At 37.0% G+C, this 14,608-nt stretch overlaps 1 protein-coding gene across 1 annotated transcript in view; it reads right to left on the reverse strand.

Annotated features, from left to right (window-relative positions):
• Nucleotides 1–14,608, reverse strand: part of IPCEF1 (interaction protein for cytohesin exchange factors 1) — a 181,770-nt gene that overhangs the window by 105,874 nt on the left and 61,288 nt on the right. Inside the window, exon 4 of the mRNA XM_053591327.1 lies at nucleotides 7,955–8,005. Within this exon, the coding sequence (XP_053447302.1) occupies nucleotides 7,955–8,005 (51 nt within the window). The remainder of the gene's footprint in view (nucleotides 1–7,954; nucleotides 8,006–14,608) is intronic.

Raw genomic sequence — 14,608 nt, forward strand, 5'->3', positions numbered from 1 at the left:
GACCTCCTGAACAGACCAATTTCAAGCACTGAGATCAAAGAAACAATAAAAAAGCTTCCAACTAAAAAATGCCCTGGTCCAGATGGCTTCACTCCAGAATTCTACCAAACCTTCAAGGAAGAGCTTATTCCTGTACTGCAGAAATTATTCCAAAAAACTGAGGAAGAAGGAATCTTCCCCAACAAATTCTATGAAGCAAACATCACCCTGATACCAAAACCAGGAAAAGACCCAAACAAAAAGGAGAATTTCAGACCAATCTCACTCATGAATATAGATGGAAAAATTCTCAACAAAATCCTAGCCAATAGATTACAGCTTATCATTAAAAAAGTCATTCATCATGATCAAGTAGGCTTCATCCCAGGGATGCAAGTCTGGTTTAACATACGCAAGTCCATAAACGTTATCCACCATATTAACAGAGGCAAAAATAAAGATCACATGATCCTCTCAATAGATGCAGAAAAAGCATTTGATAAAATCCAGCATCCTTTTCTAATTAGAACACTGAAGAGTATAGGCATAGGTGGCACATTTCTAAAACTGACTGAAGCTATCTATGACAAACCCACAGCCAATATTTTACTGAATGGAGTAAAACTGAAAGCTTTTCCTCTTAGAACTGGAACCAGACAAGGTTGTCCTCTGTCACCTTTACTATTCAACATAGTGCTGGAAGTTCTAGCCAATACAATTAGGCAAGACAAGGAAATAAAGGGAATCCACATGGGAGCAGAGGAGGTCAAACTCTCCCTCTTTGCTGACGACATGATCTTATACCTAGAGAACCCCAAAGACTCAACCACAAGACTCCTAGAAGTCATCAAAAAATACAGTAATGTTTCAGGATATAAAATCAATGAGCCTTTGTATATACCAATAACAGTCAAGATGAGAAGCTAATTAAGGACACAACTCCCTTCACCATAGTTTCAAAGAAAATGAAATACCTAGGAATATACCTAACAAAGGAGGTGAAGGACCTCTATAAAGAAAACTATGAACTCCTCAGAAAGGAAATAGCAGAAGATATTAACAAATGGAAGAACATACCATGCTCATGGATGGGAAGAATCAACATTGTTAAAATGTCTATACTTCCCAAAGCAATCTACCTATTCAATGCCATTCCTATCAAAGTACCTACATCGTACTTTCAAGATTTGGAAAAAATGATTCTGCGTTTTGTATGGAACCGGAAAAAACCCCGTATAGCTAAGGCAGTTCTTAGTAACAAAAATAAAGCTGGGGGCATCAGCATACCAGATTTTAGTCTGTACTACAAAGCCATAGTGCTCAAGACAGCATGGTACTGGCACAAAAACAGAGACATAGACACTTGAAATCGAATTGAACACCAAGAAATGAAACTAACATCTTACAACCACCTAATCTTCGATAAATCAAACAAGAACTTACCTTGGGGGAAAGACTCCCTATTCAATAAATGGTGTTGGGAGAATTGGATGTCTACATGTAAAAGACTGAAACCGGACCCACACCTTTCCCCATTCACAAAAATTGATTCAAGATGGATAAAGGACTTAAATTTAAGGCATGAAACAATAAAAATCCTCCAAGAAAGCATAAGAAAAACACTGGAAGATATTGGCCTGGGGGAAGACTTCATGAAGAAGACTGCCATGGCAATTGCAACAACAACAAAAATAAACAAATGGGACTTCATTAAACTGAAAAGCTTCTGTACAGCTAAGGAGAGAATAACCAAAGCAAAGAGACAACCTACACAATGGGAAAGGATATTTGCATATTTTCAATCAGACAAAAGCTTGATAACCAGGATCTATAGAGAACTCAAATTAATCCACATGAAAAAAGCCAACAATCCCTTATATCAATGGGCAAGAGACATGAATAGAACTTTCTCTAAAGACGACAGACGAATGGCTAACAAACACATGAAAAAATGTTCATCATCTCTATATATTAGAGAAATGCAAATCAAAACAACCCTGAGATATCATCTAACCCCAGTGAGAATGGCCCACATCACAAAATCTCAAAACTGCAGATGCTGGCGTGGATGTGGAGAGAAGGGAACACTTTTACACTGCCGGTGGGACTGCAAACTAGTACAACCTTTCTGGAAGGAAGTATGGAGAAACCTCAAAGCACTCAAGCTAGACCTCCCATTCGATCCTGCAATCCCATTACTGGGCATCTACCCAGAAGGAAAAAATTCCTTTTATCATAAGGACACTTGTACTAGACTGTTTATTGCAGCTCAATTTACAATCGCCAAAATGTGGAAACAGCCTAAATGCCCACCAACCCAGGAATGGATTAACAAGCTGTGGTATATGTATACCATGGAATACTATTCAGCCATTAAAAAAAATGGAGACTTTACATCCTTCGTATTAACGTGGATGGAAGTGGAAGACATTATTCTTAGTAAAGCATCACAAGAATGGAGAAGCATGAATCCTATGTACTCAATTTTGATATGAGGACAATTAATGACAATTATGGTTATGGGGGGGAAGCAGAAAGAGGGACGGAGGGCGGGGGGTGGGGCCTTAGTGTGTGTCACACTTTATGGGGGCAAGACATGATTGCAAGAGGGACTTTACCTAACAATTGCAATCAGTGTAACTGGCTTATTGTACCCTCAATGAATCCCCAACAATAAAAAAAAAGAAAAAAAATGAATATTTTATAAATAAAGGTACATTTAGCTACAAAAAAAAAAAAGAAAGAAAGAAAATCACTTAAGCCAGGATTTAGAGGTTGCTGTGAGCTGTAATGCCATGGCACTCTACCCAGGGCAACAGCTTGAGGCTCTGTCTCAAAAAAAAGAAAAAGAAAGAAAAGAAAAGAAAAGAAAATTCACACTGGCTGTTGTGTGGCAAATGGATTGGAGGGGACCCCAGCAGAGGCAAGAGCCCAGCAAGGAGCAGGAGAGGCAAGAGCTGTGTAACTGTGAAGATGGAGAAATAGTTAAGAGATAGAACCTTTAGAACTTGATGAATTAATCCTTTCAGTTCCATAGGACACCTTACCTTTCAAAATTCTGCTGTTTCATTTAAAAGAGAGAATATTGCAAAAATAAAAAGGTAACTACAACAAAAAGGTAACATTCACATTGTTGGATAAAAGTATGTCTATCACAGAATGCTTTGACTCTGAGGTTCAGTATGGAGTCATCAGTCACCACTTTTTTTTGCATTATTATTATTGCTCAATATTTCATTGCAGAAATCATCTCATTTCTTTTCTGAATATATTTATCTTCATTCATTCTTTACAAGGTTTTGTTTGTAGTCCTTATCTCAAACATTGTTATTATTATTAAATTTTAAGCCTCTTTAATTTTGTGAAGGCAAAAAGTGGAAACCAAATAAACACATGTATTATGTATAGAGAAAATAAATAAATAGGAGAATACTTTCAGGAAACAAAAAAAATCTTTTTGAATAGTATAATACTTAGAATTTAGTTTTATGTTCTAAGCAGTTTTCTTAGCACCATTTCCCATACCAGCCTTAATGATAACCATCAAATTAAGATCAACAAAAATACCGTAAAGTATATATTCCTTCCCCTACAGGACGGCGAGCTCTCAACATTCCTACCCCAGCACCAAAAACTCAGAGCACTCAGCCCAGATAACTCAATAAATGTTAGTTCAGTGGAAACGAAGTGTAAAGCAGGATGTGATTAGGTCAAATGTGTCAAACCTACTGAAACTGCCTCGCATAAAAATAGGTCTCCTGTGCTACATTTTACTTAGAGAACAAATGACAGCAAAAAATTGAACTAATTTTCTGAATGGAAAGATAAAGTAGGGTAACTGCTGGAAGAATTGCTTATGAGAGAAGTTCAGCAGTGCCGCCCAGACACTGATAGCTGAGAGATGAAAATAGCAGGCAAAGAGACGCACGAGGTGGGCCGGCTGACTGAGTCTAGGAGTGGAGATGGCTCATGAAGTGAGAAAGATGTATAAATAGCCAGAGTTCCCACTAGTAAGAATAGAAGTCATGTGTGCTCAGGACTAGGAGGAACCAGGTTATTTATTATGCAGGTAATGGCTCTAGATTGGGAGTGATACAGATGGTATGTTAGTCCTTTGGTAACCACATCCGTGATCTTATTCCAATACTCAGGGTTGTGTGTCTCTGTGTGTGTATGTATTTTTTTTTCACAGAGTCTGGGTCTCACTCTGTTGCCCAACCAGATTACTGTAGCCTCAAACTCCTGGACTCAAGCAATCCTCATACCTCTTGAGTAGCTGGGACTATAGGTGTGTACCACCATGTCTAAATTATACTTTTTTTCTTAAAGGTTTAGAGATTTTTAACTTGTCTAAAGTCAATTAAATCTCCAGTTCCCACCTGGTGTAATGCCTGAGGCATGATAAAATAAAGATAGGCAATGGGTGAAAATTAAATGAATGACTTGGTTGAAGTGTTCAAGTGTTCTCTTATTACCTTAATTTCCATTTCTTCTTAACCATATATGATGAACTTCTTCCAGATGGAAGACTACATTCTTTCAGTGAAAAGGGTGAAGCAATGTAAGAGTTAAACATTGGATTACCTTTCCCAAGGATCAGGCGATCTTAATTCTTCCTTTTTATTTCTTTGTCCCATATAACACAAACACACATGCATATAATCACATGTATTTTTTTCCTTTTAAAAATTTTCATGAGCTGGGTGGCACCTGTGGCTCAAAGCAATAGGGCACTGGCCCCATATACCAGAGTAAGCCACCTTCATCTACATTAAAACACATTAAAAACCTATTCAGGCAGATATCCTTTCTTAAATGTAATGGCTTCCTTTTTTTTTTTTTTTTTTTTTTTGTCAACAGAGTCTTACTCTGTTGCCCTGGGTAGAGTGGTGTCATAGCTCACAACAACCTCAAACTCTTAAGCACAACCCTTTCCTCATAGGCTGATCTTCTTGTCTCAGCCTCCTGAGTTGCTAGGACTACAGGGGTACACCACTATACCCAGCTGATTGTTTCTATTTTCAGTAGAGAGAGGGTCTCACTCTTTCTCAGGCTGGTCTTGAACTCCTGAGCTCAAGCAATCCACCACCTCAGCCTCCCAAAGCACTAGGATTATAGGTGTGAGCCATAGTGCCCGGTCTAATGGCATCTGAGAAACTCATCGGCAGCATATTGCTTGGCAGAAGCTACTTCTTTTGTTATTTTGACTTTTTTTAAGCCAAACCTTTTCCTAAGATTTTCAAACCATCTTTTGCTGGCATTAAATTCTACAGCTTCACATCCTTTACTTTCCCTTTGCCCTTAAGTGTCATATAAAGACTTTGCTTTTTCTCAAATCACATTAGAGTCAACAGGTACATCTTTCTTATACAATCCTACATCCACATAAAAGCTGCAAATATTTTAGAAAAAGTTCAAGTTTGTTGTGTCTGCTGAAGTTGCTGCAGCCACAGTTTTATGAATTTCCTTTACTTTCTTCACAATGGATTCATTGATCTTAAATTGGTGAGAACCACAGCTTCGGGTCTCAATCTCCAGGACATATCGAGCAACTTGACATTTTCTTCCAATGTCATGACTTTTGTCTGCTTCTTGGAAGCAGTTCCAGCATGACTAGTGGCTCTTCATATTGATCCTATAATGTTATTGAAGGTTTACGGTCTCACGCTAGACACAGTGAAAAATACCCAAAATCTGTGAGAAATCACTGTTTACTACAATATGCAACTTACTGGGCAGACATTGCCTCTGGGGAGATGATTGGTGTCAGGTGGAGTTTTAAATAAATATGAATAGTTGGGTACTCTCAACACTTAAGCTCACCAAATAGACCACAGCAAGTGTCTACAAACTTATTACAACAGTACAGTATGTACTATAACCAATTTTATGCAGTTATGATTTAATACTATGTCTTTACATGAGTTTACATCTCTTCCATCTGCAAACGGCACCATGTACAGTCTGTGTTTATGTGCAAAATTTTTGATAAATTTTAACTTTCTATAAAATATTTGTGTATATTTTATGGTAGCATGACATAATATGGATTAGTATCTACATATATTTTATAGATTCATGATATTCTCAACTTTTTCTTAGGTTTTAGAGGTTATGTAGTTCATCTGTGAGCTTTTTCCAATTGTCACAAATCTCAAAAACATTTTTCAGCGTATTTAGAGAAAAAATAAAATCTATGTATTGAGTGGACCTGTGCATTTCAAACTCATGTGGTTTGAAGGTCAACTATATTCTCTTAGTTGCTCCTCTTATTTATCTTCATTGTAATTATTCACATTTTTATTGTCAAAAAACACCCACCATTCACGTGCAAGAGATCACATCTTACTTTACTCTTAAGTTTTAGATGGCCAACTTCCTACCGTACGTAACTGACTATAATTTGTGTTTACTTTTTTTTTTTCTTTCAGACAGAGTCTCACTCTGTTGCCCCTGGTAGAGTGCCGTAGTGTCATAGCCCCCAGCAACATCAAACTCTTGAGTCCAAGTGATCCTCTTGCCTCAGCCTCCTAAGTAGCTGGGACGGCCACAATGCCCAGGCACCCGCCACAATGTCCAGCTATTTTTTAACGACAGGGTCTTGTTCTTGCTCCAGCTGGTCTTGAACTCCAGAGCTCAAGCAACCCACCTGCCTCAGCCTCCCAGAGTGCTGGGGTTACAAGCGTTGTGATATAATTTGTGCTTTCATTTTCAGTTTCTACAGTCCCGTCTCAAAATGTCTCACATTTTTCATCACTAACAAACTTTTCCTCCTTATTTATAATAAGCAACAAAATTCAAATGTTTTCATTGCCTTCTCTTCTTCTGGGATATAAAAATGTTAGCAAAACAAGCAGAGATTTATCAGCTGACCTCTCAAAAGTGTCTAGCTAACTCAGTTTCTACATCACTATGACCACAGCCTGCGTTACTGTACATCTTGTCATTGACATCAGGAAATCCCAAATCATTGTCCACATTCTTGATTTGGCAGATAGTCTGTACTATATTTTACTTAAAAAAAAAAGAACACATCGAAAAAACTTTTGATTCTCCTCTTCCCTCCACTCTAAAAACTCAATCCTTTGCACCCACTATGAGATCATTAAATTCTCCCAAAGACGCACGTCATACAACACCACTTGATCCTACAGCTCCTCCTATTAGAAATGTCATGTTATTCATATAAGCATTCTAATTTTCTTCTGCATAAGTTTTGTCAGATAATAGTGATAATATTCCTGCTCAATTATATACCTTCCTTAGGCAAACTTACGGCCATACATTTTTTAAAAATAAATTGCAAACTTTCAGCATAATTAACAGAATTTTTATGATAGACTTTGCATGAGAGGCTACACTGGTACAATAGCTACCATCTTCTTAAAACAGAGATAATTATGTACAGCGTATTAAATTATTTAATACGCTGTACATAAATTATATTTCCTTTTATATTTCCTTTTTGGTTTGGGGTTTTTGTTTTTTTGAGACAGAGTCTCACTCTGTTGCCCTGGGTAGAGTACCATGGCATCATAGTTCACAGCAACCTCAGACTCATGGGCTCAAGTGATCCTCCTGCCTCAGCCTCCTGAGTGGCTGGGATTATAGGCACCTGCCACAACACCCAGCTGTTTTTTAGAGATGGGGTCTCACTCTTGCTCAGGCTGGTCACAAACTCCTGAGCTCAAGCGATCCACCTGCCCCACCTCCCAGAGTGCTGGTACAATAGGCAGGAACCACCACGCCTGGCCTCATGGTTATGTTTCTTCATCTTCAAGCAAATAGCCAGAGGTCTTAAATGCTTAGAGACCATGAGATCCTTGAAATCTAACAAGGTAATTTGATGCTATTGTGGTTAACAAAATGAGGGACAATAAATAGCTAGCCATACTTAGGAATAACTTGTCTATTATTTGATTCATTTATCAAAGGGACGATATCTAAAGGTTGCAGTAATCCAAAGGGTACTTACAAGAGCATTGCCATCAGTAGCCATGTATGACGTCAGATGGTAAAACAACAGCTAGAAAAGAAAAGATCTTCAGTTAAATATGAGATTAAAGCAGTTGTAAAAGCATAGATCTCGTTGGGTGGGAACAGAAAATATTTCTCTTATGATTGATGAATTTCACAATGAAAGCAATGCATTAAAAGGCTTTTTATTATAGAACTTAATAAACTAACTGTTTAAAATTGAGCTTGTGGCTCAGTGCCTGCAGCACCGTGGTTATGGTGCCAGCCACATGCACCGAGGCTGGCAGGTTCGAACCTGGCCCAGGCCAGCTAAACAACAATGACAACTGCAACCAAAAAAAAAAAAAAAATAGCCAGGCATTGTGGCGGGCGCCTGTAGTCCCAGCCACTTGGGAGGCTGAGGCAAGAGAATCGCTTAAGCCCAAGAGTTTGAGGTTGCTGTGAGCTGTGACACCACGGCACTCTACCCAGAGTGACAGCTTGAGATTCTGTCTCAAAAAAATAATAATAATAAAATAAAAAATAAAATAATAAAATAAAATTGAGCTCATAAAATCATCCAGAATTTCTTCTGTGCATTTGTCAGTATTCTTACACATTTAACATTGCAAGGTACATATTTCTGGAGAAGGAGAAATATTTTCCTCTTCCTGATGAACAAGGCAAGATGTGGAAATATTTGATGCTTTGCTATTATCCAGTTTCAAAAATGGAACTGATCCCCGGCCTCAGAAGTCCCAACTTTAATACCAAGACGAGCCCCTTTTGATGTCTCAGACTTTGTAGTGGAGTACCTGAAAAACAAGACGCTCTTGTGGTTTCAAGAAAAGCAAATGAAAACAAAAGGAGAAAAACCTTCATGTTTTCAGACTTTGACAAGCAAGAACTTGTTAAAGATCCAAAGCCACTGAAACTCTCCTCAAAGCAGAGAACTTCTCATCATTTTGCTGCGACACCACAGGTGCAGATAACACGCCCCATTTTAATTCATTTCTTACACTAGTCCCCAACCTGTGAAGAATGGATACCCCCATCAAATGTCAAAAATGCCAAATTTATATTATAATACATAGGTATGAAGAAGACATTTATTTGTAAAATGCAAAGAAAGAACCCACAATAAACACATTGACAAAATTACTTAATTTTAATTGCTAAAATCTTAATAAAAAAATTGAATTACAAGCTGGTGGAAATATCTGAAATATACATTTAATATAGAAGAACTATAATACAGTTATTATGTACCAGTAAGAAAATAATAAGCAAAGTAATAGAAGAACAAAAGAAGGAAAATTCAGTTAAAAATACAAATGACTAATGTATAACCTCAATAATGCTAAAATAAATGCAAAATAAAACCCCATGACTCCATGTTTAGTCTTCAAGATTTGCAAAAATAAAAATAAAAAACTAAGTGATAGAAGCCAAGTCTGGTGGAATGGAGATACGTTGAAAATAATATTTTCATATGCTGTTGGAATGTCAAATTATTACCAACTTGATGGAGGGCAAAAATGAAGACAGTCACATTGGCAGCTACATTCAGTGAGCCTTTAATATGCACCATGAACTGTGCTAAGCACTACCTTACCAAACATCAAAAGAGTTTCAGAATATATCACTAATTTAAAAGTAGGTTAAAAATGGGCCCAGACACAATGGCTCATGCTTGTAATCCCAGCACTTTGGGGGGCCAAGATGGGAGGATCTCTTGAGGCTAGGAATTTGAGGCCAGCCAGGGCAAATAATAATACCCCTGTCTCTACAAAAAATAAAAATATTAGTTTGACATGGTGGCGTGTACCTATAGCACTAACTACTCAAGAGGCTAAGTCAGGAGGATCACTTGAGGCTGCAGTGAACTATGATCCCACCATTGAGAGTGATTTTAAGAGACAGAGTCAGACACTGTCTCTTCAAAAAAAAATAAGTAAAAAAATAAAAAGATAAACTTACACATATCCACACTCATACATCAATGCAGTAAAGGGAGTGGGGAGTCTGAACGTATTTTCAGTGAAATGTGTACAGTAACTATGATACTTGGAATAACCTTTTTATTCCCCTTTGTATTTATTTTCTATAATAAGCATTCATTTGTAGAATTAAAATGTTCAAACAAAATGGTATAAATATTTTATTGACTCCTTACAGCAAGTATTTTTAGTATGCAATGATTAAGATAATACATAATAAGCAACAGCTAGTTTGAAATCAGCAACATTTTGATGAAAGAAGGAAAAACATTGCAGAAGTTATGAGTACAAGCTTTGGATTGGACAAGGCTGGATCTAAATCTCAATTTGGCAAATTACGAATTGGGCACATAACTGATATTCTGAGGCCTCAGGACTCCTATCTGCGAAATGGTAAAAATAATAGTATTTCTATTACTGAGGATGAGCTAACCCTAAGGAAGAAATTCTGTTGTAATTGAATGAAGAAATATCTTTATAATGCTCACCGTAGGATCTAACATGTAATAAATTCTCAATAAATTATTTTACTATAATTACTATAAAACATACTCATTCCTTACATAAGTATTTATTAAAGATCAACTATGTGTATGTTTTAAACTAACATATAAAGCATCATTGTGAAACCTTTCCTGACTCTACTTACACGGCTGATCAGCCCCTTCCCTTTAATAATATAACACCTAAGTTTATTACATTTATTAATCAATTGGTATATGCTAAGCACATTGATAATTTACATGCATCATGCATGTATATGTACTCGTCAGAGTTGCTCTGTGAATAAGGTATGATAATTAGCCCCACTTCTTAGGTGAGGAAATTTAGGCAATTTGGGTGAGGACACTGGCATGTGAACATATCAGAATTCCAACCCAGACTACAGAGCCTGTTCTCTTCACCATCCCAGTACATTCCAGCTCTCCTACAAGACATGGTTCATAAATGACTCCACAGTGGCCAAGGTAATGTAATCTGATACTGTGGGCATTTCTGTCTCCTTAGTTGTACAAGGTGCACATTCAATGTGGTGGCCAAGCCCCGTCGTCTTTATGCCCTGGCAGCTCGCCCAGTGAAGGGCACAGACTGGGCAAAAGTTGTTAAAATAAAATTTTTAACTCATAGACTACACCTTCAGATGACTCTACTTCAGTAGAATTCTGAAAGCTTTCACTCAGCCCGATTTCTAGAAATAAAACAAGCACAGAATTAGCAAGAGATGGTGGGAGGCAAAGAGAAAACATTCACTTCTAATTCTTCTTTAAGCACTGGGATTTGTTGAACCTGCACTACTCTGGCTGCTAATATTAGGCCTTTCTTGGACCCTAAGGAATCTTCCTTCTGTGCGTATTCTAGCTCCTTCGAGCCTAACTATGCCATAAAGGTGTCCACACTGTCCGCACCCATTGCTATCTATCATCCTATTCCAAAGCACCAGCCCCTCTCTCTTTGACCACTGCCAGGCATCCTAGCTGAGGTCCCCACTTTCTCTCTGGCCATAATGGTGGGGTTTTTCAATGCACACCTGTCTTTAAATATTCATCTGTCTTTAAATCCCTTATGTGCATATATAATAACCATTGGTCTTAATATAAAGATCAAAGTCATGAAAATCTCCTATAAGACAGATTTTGCACCAGTGGGCTCTGCCTCCTCTTCACCCCTTTCTTGAATCATTCCATGTTTCTTTTTCTCCATCTCCCCGACTCACTGGCTTTTTGAAATTTTTTAAAAACACTTCTCTCTATCTCAGAAACTGGATGTATGTTTTTCCTCAATAGTCCTCACCCAAGATGGCCTAAGCCATGAAATTCTTTAACTCTCTGGCAGACTGTCACTTAGTCAGGAAAATCTGCCCTGCTCCTTGTGAGAAATCAGTCTCCTTTTATACATTCTCATATCACCTTATCTTTTATCTCTAGAAGTTCTCATCTTTGTAATGATTGATTAATTTTGCAGTTTGTTCTTTAATATCTAATTCCTCACTATAAGATACGTGTACTCTTACTGGGGGCAGCACTGCGTCTGTTCTCATCCCCTTCTTTTTTTGCAGTGGTTCTCAACCTTCCTAATGCCATGGCCCTTTAATACAGTTCCTGTGGATTGAGACCCACAGGTTGATAACCACTGGTATGGAGAGTGATTCAATGGATATTTGTGGAGTAAATGAATTACATATACAAACAATAAAACCAATAAGCTATAGATGAATTTCCATCAAAAAATATATACATTCCATGTTTTTGTTTAGCATAATAGTGCCATTGTGAATATCCCATGAAAAATCTCCTTTCCAATCTGCAGGATATGGTAATGAAACCATGCTGATGTCAGACACCCTTCAGCCAGATTGGGTAAAAATAATGCACACTCACTGGCCTGGGGGAAGGAGGTAGGAAGGGAGAAAGTTTTAGGAAGGATGCTTCTTTTTGGAGGCTACGTGTGAGTGGTGGGTTCATTTTGGAGCACTGGGACTTTGTTTCTTGAATTATTCAACATGTATTAAACCTAAAATTTTACCAAAATGATTCAAAGATAATTTGGGGTGGAAGAACCATCAAAATAATCTAAACTCAACTTTTATCTCTCCTCTTCAATATAAAGTATGGAACAATTGGAAGTGAAATGGTGGTTATGGAGACACATATAAATACATTTGATTATTGTTTGTACAGTGAGAACTAGTTCTCCCAACCAGGTTAACCAAAGCACATGGTATCCCTATATGGATAAGCTAAACAGATTTCTGCAAGGTTTTAATGAAAATATATCTAAACCATACAGTAAATGTAGTTTGTGAAAAAGTAACTATGCTGGCAAAGAGGTCCTAAAGTAATGATTTTTTGGTATTCTTAACTCTTTCCAAAAATGTCAGCTTAAACAAAATGCCTATAAATAAAAGAGTTGAAGGCAGAAATAGTAGTCATTGGATATGCCTTGATAAAGAATTTTTGTGTTACCAGAAATTTTAAAATATATAACAGTATAATGACAAGGTAATAAAACTTTGTAAATCAAGAGATTTCCAGTTCTTTGCTTTCAACAAAACTTTCCTTAAAAATTATTTGAATTGTCTGTTGATCTTTAAAAGTAATAGTTGTGATAAAGCGTCATGTGATACTTGTACTTAGAAGCCATTCAAAAGCTGCTCCATCCCCCTCTATTTACTTGCATAAAATATATCTGTATTTACATATGTAAAAATCACTGATATGAATAGAATGGTCTGAACTCTATTTCTAGCAATAAATAGTACATAGTCAGTGAGTGGTGGCAATTACCTAGAATGAGAGTAATCACCTACCCTGTTTCCCCAAAAATAAGACAGTATCTTATTTTAAGGTGTGCTCCCAAAGATGCACTAGGTCTTATTTTCAGGGGACGACTTATCTTTCCTGTAAGTAGGTCTTATTTTCGGAGTATGTCTTATTTTTGGGAAAATGGTAGAAATTACCTTGTTTTACAAAACTATTCTTCCTAATGGAATTAGAACACAACTAGAGGGTTTGAACAAGTGTGATACCCAGCTTCATCAAATAAAATAGCTTTCACACTTCAAGGGTGATTAAACTCCCTAGCCAGGTCTCCCAGCAACATTTTTGGTGTCTTGTTTCAGAGTTTAAGAGAATGGTTTTCTGTAGTATATTTAAGACAATTAATGTCTTTAAAGAACAATTTCTTTTTTTTTTTTTTTTTTGAGACAGAATCTTATTGTGTTGCCCTCGGTAGAGTGCTATGGCGTCACAGCTCACAGCAACCTCCAACTCAGGCTTAAGCGATTCTCTTGCCTCAGCCTCCCAAGTAACTGGGACTACAGGCGCCCGCCACAACTCTGGGCTATTTTTTGGTTGCAATTGTCATTGTTTAGCTGGCCCGGGCCAGGCTGGAACCCGCCAGCCTCGTGGCTGGCACCCCACTCACTGAGCTGTGGGCACCTAGCCTAAAGAACAATTTCTTAACACACCACAATATGACACATTGCCAAACAGATAAAATTATAAATATTTTTTCAAGTTTGTGAAATGAAAATAAAATGCATTCTTGATAAACTCTGGGGCTTAAAAGTAGAAAACAGGTTTCATCATCAAATGAATAAGAGTTAATTTCAAAGAAGAGATTATCCTTCATATGCACAAATGAAGAATCATTCCATTTTGTTTTAGGCACAAACAAAATGCATGCTTCTTAAACCAAGTATATTCTAGCAATTTTAGAAACCATTTGGTAAATTGGTTAAGACAGAAATATAAACTCTAGTCCTATATCATTTAAAAACCAATAAATAAAGCAGGAATGACAATATGCAACAAATGCTCTGTTGATAATTTAGTCTAATTGATAAGTTTTTTTAAGATCTAAGAAAAAATTTTTGCTAAAGGGATTTATACGTTCAATTGATCCAAAAGTAACTACCTTGGTTATTCCCCAACAGACATTATAATCTTTGGCATGAAGCAAAACAAGCATCATGCCTAATGTTTGAAACATCTTTAAAAAGAAGATGCTTTATTATAATTTAGAAATGATTTTCCAATTTGAAATAAGATATGGGTCTGTTTGATGCTCTTTTTCACAAGACCTTCAGGGAAAACAAAACCATTCTGAACTAAAATGTTTAAAACGCATGGATTAATTCATTATTCATTCATCCTTTAAAATTAAAACATCTA

The sequence above is a fragment of the Nycticebus coucang genome, chromosome 5 (assembly GCF_027406575.1).
Source record: "Nycticebus coucang isolate mNycCou1 chromosome 5, mNycCou1.pri, whole genome shotgun sequence".
Lineage (NCBI taxonomy): Eukaryota > Metazoa > Chordata > Mammalia > Primates > Lorisidae > Nycticebus > Nycticebus coucang.